Source organism: Heterodontus francisci, chromosome 4 (assembly GCF_036365525.1).
Source record: "Heterodontus francisci isolate sHetFra1 chromosome 4, sHetFra1.hap1, whole genome shotgun sequence".
NCBI lineage: Eukaryota > Metazoa > Chordata > Chondrichthyes > Heterodontiformes > Heterodontidae > Heterodontus > Heterodontus francisci.
The window spans coordinates 57,425,220-57,437,668 of record NC_090374.1 but is presented as its reverse complement, the minus strand read 5'-3'; the positions used below and the strand labels follow the sequence as shown (position 1 = coordinate 57,437,668).

The following is a 12,449-nucleotide window of genomic DNA, read 5'->3' as shown; positions in this document are numbered from 1 at the left end:
AACTATTACCTTCAAGATAGTTATGAAAAAGGAGAGGACTGGTCCTCAGGTTGAAGTCCTAAATTGGGGGAAGGCTAATTTCGATGGCATCAGACAGGAACTCTCAAAAGTTGAATGGGAAAGGCTGTTTACAGGTAAAGGGACGTCTGGCAAGTGGGAGGCTTTTAAAAGTGAGATAGGAAGAGTTCAGGGCCGGCATGTTCCTGTTAGATGGAAGGGCAAGGCTGGCAAGTTTAGGGAACCTTGGTTGACGAGGGATATTGAAGGTCTGTTCAGGACACAGAAAGAGGCATATGTCAGGTATAGGCAGCTGGGATCAGGCGAGTCCCTCGAGTAGTATAGGGGGATGTAGCAGTACACTTGAGGAAATTAGGAGGGCGAAAAGGGGCCATGAGATTTCCCTGGCAGATAAGATAAAGGAGAATCCTAAAAGATTCTACAAGTATATTAAGAGTAAACGGGTAGCTAGGGAGAGAGTAGGTCCCCTTAAGGATCAGTGTGGCAATCTATGCGTGGAGCCACAGGAAGTGGGCGAGATCTTAAATGAATACTTCTTATCTGTATTTACCATGGAGAAGGTCATGGAAGCTAGTGAGTTCAAGGGAGGGAACAGTGATATCCTGGAGCATATCAACATCACAAAGGAAGTGGTGTTGGAAGTTTTGAAACGATTTAGATAAATCCCCAGGGCCTGACCAAGTGCATCCGACGATGCTATGGGAAGCAAGGGAGGAGGTTGCTGGGGCCCTGGCAGAGATTTTTGTATCAATAGCCACGGGTGAGGTACCAGAAGACTGAAGGATAGCTAATGTTGTGCCTTTATTTAAGGGCAGCAGGGATAAGCCAGGGAACTACAGGTCGGTGAGCCTTACATCAGTGGTGGGAAAGTTATTGGAAGGGATTCTGAGAGACAGGATTTATATGCGTTTGGAAAGGCAGATAGTCAGCATGGCTTTGTGCGTAGGAAATCATGTCTCACGAATTTGATTGAGTTTTTTGAGGAGGTGACCAAGAGGATTGATGAGGGCAGGGCAATGGATTTTGTCTTCATGGACTTTAGCAAGGCCTTTGACAAGGTCCCGCATGGTAGGCTGGTCCAGAAGGTTCGAACACATGGGATCCAGGGTGAGCTAGCCAATTGGATACAAAATTGGCTTGGTGACTGGAGGCGGAGGGTGGTAGTGGAGGGTTGTTTGTCAGATTGGAGGCTGGTGACCAGTGGTGTGCCGCAGGGATCGCTGCTGGGCCCTCTGTTGTTTGTCATATATATTAATGACTTGGATGTGAATGTCGGGGGCATGGTTAGTAAGTCTGCAGATGACACCAAAATTGGTGGTACAGTGGACAGTGAAGAACGTTGTCTAAGGTTACAACAGGATATAGTTCAACTGGGAAAGTGGGCAAGGGATTGGCAAATGGAATTTAATGCAGACAAGTGCGAAGTGATGCATTTTGGGAAGTTAAACCAGGGCAGGACATATACAGTGAATAGCAGGGCCCTGGGGAGTGTTGTTGAGCAGAGAGATCTTGGGGTGCAAGTACATAGTTCCCTGAAAGTGGCAACACAGGTAGACAGGGTGGTGAAAAAGGAGAATGGCATGCTTGCCTTCATCGGCCGAGGCATTGAGTACAAGAGTTGGGATGTCATGTTACAGTTGTACATAACGTTGGTTAGGCCGCATTTGGAGTACTGTGTGCAGTTCTGGTCACCGCACTACAGGAAAGATGTGATTAAGCTAGAGAGGGTACAGGAAAGATGTGATTAAGCTAGAGAGGGTACAGGAAAGATTCACAAGGATGTTGCCTGGTTTGGAGGGCTTGAGTTATAAAGAAAGATTGGATAGGCTGGGTCTGTTGTCCCTGGAGCGAAGGAGGCTGAGAGGGGACATGATAGAGGTATATAAAATTATGAGAGGCATAGATAGGGTAGATAGCCAGAGTCTGTTTCCCATGGTAGGGGTGACTAAAACTAGAGGGCACAGATTTAAGGTGAGAGGGAGGAGGTTTAAAGGGGATCAAAGGGGTAAATTTTTCACACAAAGAATAGTGGGTATCTGGAATGAGCTGCCAGAGGAGGTGGTGGAGGCAGGAACAGTAGCGACATTTAAGAGTCATCTGGACAGGTACTTGAATGAGCAAGGCACAGAGGGATATGGAATTAATGCAGGCAGGTGGGATTAGTATAGATAGGCATCATGGTCGGCATGGACGCGGTGGGCCGAAGGGCCTGTTTCTATGCTGTACGACTCTGACTCTAAATGTTGAGTCCACAAGGCTGTTTGGTGAGTATTTGGTAAGTGATTAAGTTCCATTCTAATCCTAAAGTATAAAAAAAGTAAAGGAACTAGTGATAAGCTTAATAAATATGATATATAAAAAAAGAAAACAAAATAAATAATTGAACAAAATAATTAGTTAATTAAAACACAGTAAGGATGGCAGGACAGGTGATGTGTCACGGCTGCAGCATGTGGAAGCTCCTGGATGCCAGTGTGATCTAGGGCAAACACGTCTGCAGTGTTTGCAGTTCGAAGAGCTTCGGCTCAGTCATTGAACTGGAGGCTGAGCTGCAGAAACTGCAACACATCGGGGAGGAGGAAAAGATACCTGGACATTTTGTACCAGGAGGTGGTCACACCCCTCAGGATAGGATCTTCTCACTTGGTCAGTGGTCAGGGACAGGAGTGTGTGGCTGCAGCTGGGACAGGTAAGGGGACCCAGAGGGCAGGAGTCTCAGCCTTTGCGATTGCCCAACAGGTCTGAGGTTCTTTCAGCTTGTTTGGATGAGCAACCTAGTTATGGCACCATGGTACAGCAAGCCATTCAAGTTGAGGGAGAAAAAAGGAACATAGTGGTAGTAGGTGATAATGTAGTTAGAGGGACTGACACTGTTCTCTGCAGCAAAGAGCGAGAGTCCAGACATATGCTCAGGGTTGGAGAGGAACCTACAGTGGGATCCAGTCGTCGTGGTCCATGTAGGTACAAACGACATAGGTAGGACAAGGAATGAGGTTCTGCATTGCCAATATGAGGAACTAGTCACCAAATTAAGAAGCAGAACCTGAGCCACGTGCGAATTAGCATAGGGAAAATAAGATTAGAGAAATTAATGCGTAGCTCGAAGACCAGTGTAGTAGAAGTGGGTTCCGGTTCGTGGGGCACTGGCACCAGTCCTGGGGAAAGTGGCGGCTGTACAATTGGGACGGTCTACACCTGAACCGTGCTGGGGTCGGTGTTCTGGCTAGTCGCATTCTAGGGAAATAGAGAGGGTTTTAAAATGAATAGTGGAGGCAAGGGATCAAATTTGGGAAGATATGGTAAATCATGTAGAGGGAAGGCAAGAAAGAAAGGTATTAATATGGGAAATGATAAACCGATTGTGACAGAAAGGGACAAGCATACAAATCTAAGAGTAAATCAACTGATAAGGCTAGAGGTTACAAAAATAATAAAAAAGGACAAAACTAAAGGCTCTGTATCTGAATGCACGTAGCATTCGAAACAAATCAGATGAACTGAGAGCACAAATAGAAATAAATATGCTCGGACAGCCATTACAGAGACATGGCTGCAGGACGACATAGATTGGGACCTGAATATTGAAGGGCATATGGCATTTAGGAAGGACAGGAAGCGAGTAAAAGGTAGAGGGATGACTCTGTTAATTAATCATGGTCTTAGCGCAATAGAGAGGGATGTCCTGCGTTCAGGAGACCAGGATGTAGAAACAGTTTGAGTAGAGATGAGAAATCATAAAGACAAAAAGTCACTTGTGGGAGTGGTGTACAGGCCACCTAACATTAATCATACTGTAGGACGGGGTATAAAAGGAAGAAATAATGGCAGCTTGTCAGAAAGGTAGAGCAATAATTATGGGGGATTTTAACCTACATATAGACTGGAAAAATCAGATGGGCAAAGGTAGCCTAGATGAGGAGTACATAGAATGTTTCTGGGATAATTTCTTGGAACAATACGTTCTGCAGCCTACCAGAGAGCAGGCGACACTAGACCTGGTATTGTGCAATACGATAGGATTAATGACCTCATGGTTAAGGCACCCCTAGGTAGCAGCGATCACAATAATGATCGAATTTTACATTTATATTGAGGGAGAGAAGAGTGGGCCCAAGACTGGTATTTCTAACTTAAATAAGAGCAATTATGAAGGCATGAAAGCAGAGCTAGCTAAAGTGAAATAGAAAATCAGGTTACAGGATAGGTCAATCGAGAAGCAGTGGCAGACATTTAAGGAGATGTTTCAGAATAGATACATTTCAACGAGAAAGAAAAATTCCAAGGGTGAGACCTGCCATCCGTTGTTAACTAAAACAGTTAAAGATAGTATCAAACTTAAAGAAAATGCCTATAATGGTGTAAAAATGGGTGGCAGGTTAAAAGATTGGACAGAATATAGAAAACAGCAAAGATTGACTAAAATATTGATAAGGAAGGTAAAATTAAGAGTACGAGAGAAAGCTAGCTAGAAATAAAAAGACAGATAGTTAGAGTTTCTATAGATATTTGAAAAAGAAAAGTTGACAGTGAGTGTTGGTCCTATAGAAACAGTGTCTGGGGAAATTAATAATGGATAACAAGTAGATGGCAGATGAATGGAACAGGTATTTTGCATCGGTCTTCACTATTGAGGATCCAAGTAACATTCCAGTATTAGCTCTAAGTCAGGAAATGGAAGAGAGGGAGGAACTCAAGAAAATTACAACCACCAGGGAAGTGGTACTGAACAAATTGTTGGAGCTGCAGGGTTATAAGTCCCCGGGGCCTGATGGACTTCATCCTAGGGTGTTAAAAGTAGTGGCTGGGGAGAAAGTTGATGCGTTAGTTTTAATTTTCCAAACTTCCCTCGATTCGGGGAAGGTTCCGCTAGATTGGAAAATAGCAAATGTAACTCATTTATTCAAAAAGGGAAGGAGACAGAAAGCAGGAAACTACAGGCCAGTTAGCTGAACATCTGTCTTAGGGAAAATGTTAGAAGCGATTATTAAAAATGCAGGGCATTTAGAAAAATTCAAGGTAACCAGGCAGCGTCAACATGGTTTTGTGAAAGGGAAATCATGTTTAACCAATTTATTGGAGTTCTTTGAGGGAGTTACATGTGCTGTGCTTAAAGGGGAACCGGTGAGTGTACTATATTTAGATTTCCAGAAGGCATTTGATAAAGGTGCCATATCAAAGGTTATTGCAAAAAATAAAAGCTCATGGTGTAGGAGGTAACATATTGGCTAGCTAACAGGAAACAGAGTAGGCATAAATGGGTCATTTTCTGGTTGGCAAGATGTAATGAGTGGTGTGCCACAGGGATCTGTGCTAGGGCTTCAACTTTTTACAATTTATATAAATGACTTAGATGAAGGGACCTAAATTTGCTTATGACACAAAGATAAGGTAGGAGAGTAACTTGTGAAGAGGACATAAGGGGGCTACAAAGGGATATAGATGGGTTATGTGAGTGGGCAAAGACCTGGGAAAGGAAGTATAATGTGGGAAAGTGTGAAATTGTCCACTTTGGCAGGAAGAATAAAAAAGATTATCTAAATGGTGAGATATTGCAGAGCTCTGAGATGCGGAGGGATCTGGGTGTCCTAGTGCATGAATCGCAAAAGGTTAATATACAGGTACAGCAAGTAATTAGGAAAGCTAATAGAATGTTATTGTTTATCGCGAGGGGAATTGAATACCAAATTAGGGAGGTTATGCTTCAGCTATACAGGCCATTAGTGAGACCACATCTGGAGTATTGTGTACAGTACTGGTCTCCTTATTTAAGGAAGGATGCAAATATGTTGGAGGCAGTACAAAGAAGGTTTACTAGACTAATACCTGGAATGGGCGGGCTGTCTTACGGGGAAAGATTGGACAGGCTAGGCTTGTATCCGCTGGGATTTAGAAGAGTAAGAAGCGACTTGATTGAAACATACAAGATCCTGAGCAGTCTTGACAGGATGGATGTGGAAAGGATGTCACCCCTTGTGTGAGAATCTAGAACTCAGGGTCACTGCGAAAAAATAAGGGGTCGCCCATTTGAGAAAGAAATGAGAAATCGTTTCTCTCAGACGGTCGTGAGTCTTTGAAATTCTCTTCCTCAAAAAGCAACAGAAGCAGAGCCTTTGAACATTTTTAAGGCAGCGGTGGATAGATTCTCCATAAGCAAGGGGGTGGAAGTTATCGGGAGTAGGTGGAAATGTGGAGTAGTTCAGCCATGAACTTATTGAATGCCAGAGCAAGCTCGAAGGGCCGAGTGGCCTACTCCTGCTTCTAATTTGTAGGTTCATAAGGCTGTAGAACACCTAATCAAAAGATGAGGTGCTGCCCCTTGAGCTTGTGTTGATGGTGACCGGAACACTGCAGCAGGCCAAGGATAGAAATGTGGGCATGAGAGCGGGGGGCAGGGTGGTGGGGGGGGTGGTTGAAATGGCAAGCAACCGGAAGCTCGGGGTCATGCTTTCGGACTGAGCGGACGTGTCCTGCAAAGCAGTCATCCAGTCTACGTTCAGTCTCTCCAGTGTAGAGGCGACTGCATTGAGCAAGGAAGTACAAGTAAATCGCTGCTTCACCAGCAAGGAATGTTTGGGGCTGCTTTGTCCTGGATGATGTCAAGCTTCTTGAATGTTGTTGGAGCTGCACGCATCCAGGCAAGTGGAGAGTATTCCATCACACTCCTGACTGTGCCTTGCAGATGGTGGACAGGCTTTGGGGAGTCAGGAGGTGAGTTACTCGCCACAGGATTCCAAGCCTCTGACCTGCTCTTGTAGCCACGGTATTTATATGGCTACTCAAGTTCAGTTTCTGGTCAATGGTAATCGCCAGGATGTTGATAGGGGGATTCAGCGATCATAATGCCGTTGAATGTAAAGGGAAGATGGTTAGATTTTCTCATTGGAGATGGTCATTGTCTGGCACTTAAGTGGCAAATAACATTCACACCACACATCAGCCCAAGCCTGGATATTGTCCAGGTCTTGCTGTATTTCTAGACAGACTGTTTCAGTATCTGAGGAATCGCAAATGGCGCTGAACATTGTGCAATTATCAGCGAACATCCCCAATTCTGACCTTTATGATTGAGGGAAGGTCATTGATGAAGCAGCTAAAGGTGGTTGGGCCTGGGGCACTACCCTGAGGAATTCGTGCATTGACATCCTGGAGCTCAGATGATTGATCTCCAACAACCACAACCATCTTACTTTGCACTTGGTTCGACTCCAACCAGCGGAGAATTTTCCCCCCCGATTCCCATTGACTCCAGGTTTGCTAGGGCTCCTTGATGCCATACACGGTCAAATGCTGCCTTGATGTCAAGGGCAGTCACTCTCACCTCGAGTTCAACTCTTTGGTCCATGTTTGAACCAAGGCTATAATGAGGTCTGGAGCAGCGTGGCCCTGACGGAACCCAAACTGAGCATCACTGAGCAGGTTATTGCAAAGCAAGCGCCGCTTGATAGCACTGTCACTTTACTGATGATCGAGAGTAGACTAATGAGGCCTAATTGGCTGGTTGGATTTGCCCTGCTTTTTGTGTACAGGACATACCTGGGCAATTTTCCACATTTCCGGGTAGATGCCAGTGCTGTAGCTGTACTGGAACAGCTTGGCTAGGAGCACTGCAAGTTCTGGAGCACAGGTCTTCAGTACCATAGGCAGAATGTTGTCAGTTCCCATAGCCTTTGCAGTATCCAGTGTCTTCAGTCATTTCTTGATATCACGCGGAGTGAATCGAATTGGCTGAAGATTGGCATCTGTGATGCTAGGGACCTCTGGAAGACACAGAGATGGATCATCAACTCCGTACTTTTGGCTGAAGATTGTTGCAAATGCTTCAGCCTTATCTTTCACACTGATGTTCTGGGCTCCCCCATTATTGAGGATGGGAATATTTGTGGAGCCACCTCCTCCAGTTAGTTGTTTAATTGTCCACCACCATTCACGGCTGGATGTGGCAGGACTACAGAGCTTGGATCTGATCCGTTGGTTATGGGATTGCTTAGCTCTGTCTATCGCATGCTGCTTATGCAGTTTGGCATGCAAATAGTCCTGGGTTCTAGCTTCACCAGGTAACACCTCATTTTGAGGTATGTCTGGTGCGGTTCCTGGCATGCCCTCCTGCACTCTTCATTGAACCAGGGTTGGTCCACTGACTTCATGGTAATGGTAGAGTGGGGGATATGCCAGGCCATGAGGTTACAGATTGTGGCTGAATACAATTCTGCTGCTGCTGATGGTCCACAGCACCTCATGGATGCTCAGTTTTGCATTGCTAGATCTGTTCGAAGTCTATCCCATTTAGCACGGTGGTAGTGCCACACAACACGATGGAGGGTATCCTCAATGTGAAGACGGGACAGTGTCTCCACAAGGACTGTGCGGTGGTCACTCCTACCAATACTGTCATAGACAGATGCATCTGCGGCAGGCAGACTGATGAGGACGAGGTCAAGTATGTTTTTCCCTCGTTGGTTCCCTCACCACCTACCGCAGACCCAGTCTAGCAGACAATGTCCTTTAGGACTCGACCAGCTCGGTCAGTAGTCCTTTCTGCCACTTCCAGTGTGATGCCATCACCAAACACATCTTCCCTTCCCCTCCCCTGTCAGCATTCCAAAGGGATGGTTCCCTCCGCAACACCCTAGTCCACTCCTCCATCACCCATGAATCCTCATACTCTTACCCACGCAATCGGAGAAGGCGTAATACCTGCCCTTTTTCCTGCGCTCTCACCATCCTAGGCCCCAAACATTCCTTCCAGGTGAAGCAGGGATTTACTTGTACTTCCTTCAATTTAGTATCTTGTATTTGCTGCACACAATGCGTTCACCTCTACACTGGCGAGACCAAATGTAGATTGGGGGACTGCTTTGCGGGACACCTCCGCTCAGTCTGAAAGCATGACCCGGAGCATCCGGTTGCTTGCCATTTCAACACACGCGCCTGCTCTCGTGCCCACATTTCTGTCCTTGGCCTGCTGCAGTGCTCCAGTGAACATCAACGCAAGCCCAAGCAGCAGCACCTCATCTTTTGATTAGGCACTCTACAGCCTTGTGGACTCAACATTGAGTTTCAACAATTTCAGAATATGACTGGCCTTTTTATTTTTATATTTCTCTTTTTTTATCATTTTATTTTATAACCTTGTGCCTGTTTTCATGTACTTTTGAACGGAGTTGCTCATTACTCTGCCATTAACACTCTCTCTGGACTAATGCTTTGTCTTTCACCACTAGTATTAACACTCTCTTTACCTTTGTCCCATGACATCTGTGTTACTTAATCTCTCCTGCCCTCTGCCCTATCACACACCTTCCCTTTTGTTCTCATCCCATCAAAACATGTCCCCCCCCCCCTCCCCCTTCACTTGCTTAAAACCTTTTTCTTTTCTAACTTTGCCTGTTCTGATGAAAGGTCACAAACCTGAAATGTTAACTCTGTTTCTCTCTCTCCACAGATGCTGCCTGACCTGCTGAGCATTTCCAGCACTTTCTGTTTTCATACCGTAAGGAATAGTTGAGGCAAATAGCATAGATGCTTTTAAGAGGAAGCAGCATAAATACATGAGGGAAGAAGGAATTTGATACATTGATGGGGTTAAGAGGAGGAGGCTCATGTCAAGCATAAACACCAACATGGATCTGTTGGGCCGAATGGCCTTCACCATGCTGTAAAATTCTATGTAACTATACAAGATCAATGAAAAGGAAAGAAGGATGTCCTTGAGCAACGTGGCTTAGTGTTGTAGAGGAACTCAATCAGTATCTTGAATGTAGAGTCACACCATGATGTTGCTACAATCAGGTTATGGGAACTCAAAAATGTAGAAATTTGTAAAAAAAAAAAAAAAAATTTTTAAATCAGTACAACTATTTCTCACTTCATACTCACCCTGATTTCTTTTTAAACTAAACGGAAGAAAACAAAGGTGGATTTTACTCTTAAATTACACTCCACAAAAATTTACACTGCCTTTTAATATCCCAGAGAGATCCAATTCGCTCTGCTGTTGGTGCTGTCCAAAGCCAGCAGAAACCATTTCGACATAACCTCAACCCAGGAAAAAACCCCACAATCAGTTATTTAGGCTGACACTTGGGAATTTGCAGCACACAAGTCAGGTAGGGTACATAGTTCACCTACCCTGCTAATCATCATTACTCTGGGCTACAGAAAATCTGTGCTCACACCTGATCTGAATAATTCTACATAAACAAAGCCCTGGGAGATGATAAGTGCACATTCCGGATCAGACCACTAGATGGTGCACAGGAGAGGTGAAGCCAGTTGAAAGATGGAGCTAAAAGGATATCTTCTCCAATGAGTGTAGACTTGGTGTAGAGTGCAGTCAACTTGCGAGTGAAGAGACTGCCTTTGTTCTCTCCAACAGCTTTAAGAGCTGCAGTCTCAGTCTGCTTCACCACTCCCACCTGTAACAGATAAACACAGTAATTATTCTTCAGATTCCATAGATTATCTTCACGATGCATTTAACAATAAAGTCCAGCGTTGCAGTACTAATTGTAGGTAGAAGGGGAGAAATACAGCTTAATTTGCTAACAAAAACAATTCACACACTCTGATTTACTATACTGGTGTCAAAACAAAATTCTGACTCGCTGATTTGAAATCGTCATTCAATTTAAATCAATATATACTTAAACCTCCTCTCCAAAATCTCCTCTCCCAACCCTCTGAGTGAAGAAATTTCTCCTCATCTCAGTCCTAAGTGATTGGCCCCTTATCCTGAGGCCGTGCCCCAGTGTTTTGGATTCCCCAGTCAGGGGAAACAACCTCGGTGTCTACCCTATCAAGCCCCTTCAAAATCTTGTACGTTTCAATGATTCTTCTAAACTCCAATTTACTCAGTCTCTCATCATAGGACAATCCTCTCATCCCAGGGACCAATCTAGTGAACCTTCACTATACCGCCTCCAATACAAGTATATCCTTCCTTGAAAATGGAGACCAAAACTGCACACGGTACTCCAGGTATGGTCTCACCAAACCCTGGTGGTGGAGAAGGTGGTGTAGTGGTAATATCACTGGACTAGTAATCCAGAAGGCCAGGCCAATGCCCTGGAGAAACAGGTTCAAATTCCACCATGCAGCTGGTGAAATTTAAATTCAATTAATAAATTTAACTAATTAATAAAAAACAATCTGGAATTGAAAGTCAGCATCAGTAGTGGTGCCCTGAAACTGTTGACTGTTGTAAAAACCCATCTGGTTCACTAATGTCCTTTAGGGAAGGAAATCTACTGTCCTTACCTGGTCTGGCCTACATGTGACTCTCTACCCACAGCAACGTGGTTGACTTTTAATAGCTCTCTGAAATGGCCTAGCAAGCCACTCAGTTGTCAAGGGCAATTAGGGATGGGCAACAAATGCTGGCCTTGCCAGTGATGCCCCCATCCCATGAAAGAATAAAAAAATTGTAGAAAGACTTCTTTGTTCTTGTATTCCAGTCTACTTGCAATAAAGGCCAACATGCCTTCCCAATTGCTTGCTGTAACTTTGCGTCCCTCGTAAGAGTACACCCAAGACCCTCTGAACATCAACATTTACAAATTTCACGCCTTATAAAAAATATTCTGCCTTCTATTCTTACTACCAAAATGAATAACCTCACACTTCCCTACATTATACTCCATCTCCACCTTGTTGTCCACTCACTTAACCTGTCTATATCTCTTTGCAGCCTCCTTGTGTCCTCCTCACAGCTTACATTCCTACCTAGCTTTGTATCAGCAAACTTAGATACATTATTCTCTGTCTCTTCATCTAAGTTATTAATATAGATTGTAAATAGCTAAGGCCCCAGCACTGATCCTTGTAACATTCCACTAGTTATAGCCTTCTAACTTGAAAATATCCCATTTAACCTTACGCTCCACTACCTGTCCGTTAGCTAATCTGCTATCCATACTAATATATTAACCCAACTCCATGAGCCCTTATCATGCGTATTAACCTTTTGTGTGGCACCTTAGCAAATGCTTTTTGAAAATCTAAGTCTTTACATCTACTGGTTCCCCTTAATCTACTAGTTACATCCTCAAAAAACTCAATTTGCCACACACTATTTCCCTTTCGTAAAATCATGTTGACTCTGTCCAATCGTACTAGGATTTTCTAAGTACATTGTTAAGACTTCCTTCGTAATAGATTCCAGCATTTTCCCAACAACTGATATCAGGCTAACTGGTCTGTAGTTAATCTGTTGTAAAAAGAAATCTGTTGTCCTGAAAAACAATTTGCCTCTTACAGTAAAATACCTCAAAGGCACTTTACACTAAGGCAGTACTGCACTGTTGGAGGTGCCATCTTGGATGAGATGTGAAACCGAGGTCAAGTCTGCCTTCTCAGGTGGATATAAAAGATTCGAAGAAGAGCAGGGGAGTTATCCCTGCTGTACTGGCCAATATTTATCCCTCAATCAACAT

At 44.2% G+C, this 12,449-nt stretch overlaps 1 protein-coding gene across 1 annotated transcript in view; it reads right to left on the bottom strand.

Annotated features, from left to right (window-relative positions):
* The window catches only part of msh3 (mutS homolog 3 (E. coli)), a 405,607-nt gene that overhangs the window by 324,306 nt on the left and 68,852 nt on the right, over positions 1 to 12,449 (bottom strand). The window contains exon 6 of the mRNA XM_068029606.1: positions 10,316 to 10,433. Coding sequence (XP_067885707.1) covers positions 10,316 to 10,433 — 118 coding nt within the window. The remainder of the gene's footprint in view (positions 1 to 10,315; positions 10,434 to 12,449) is intronic.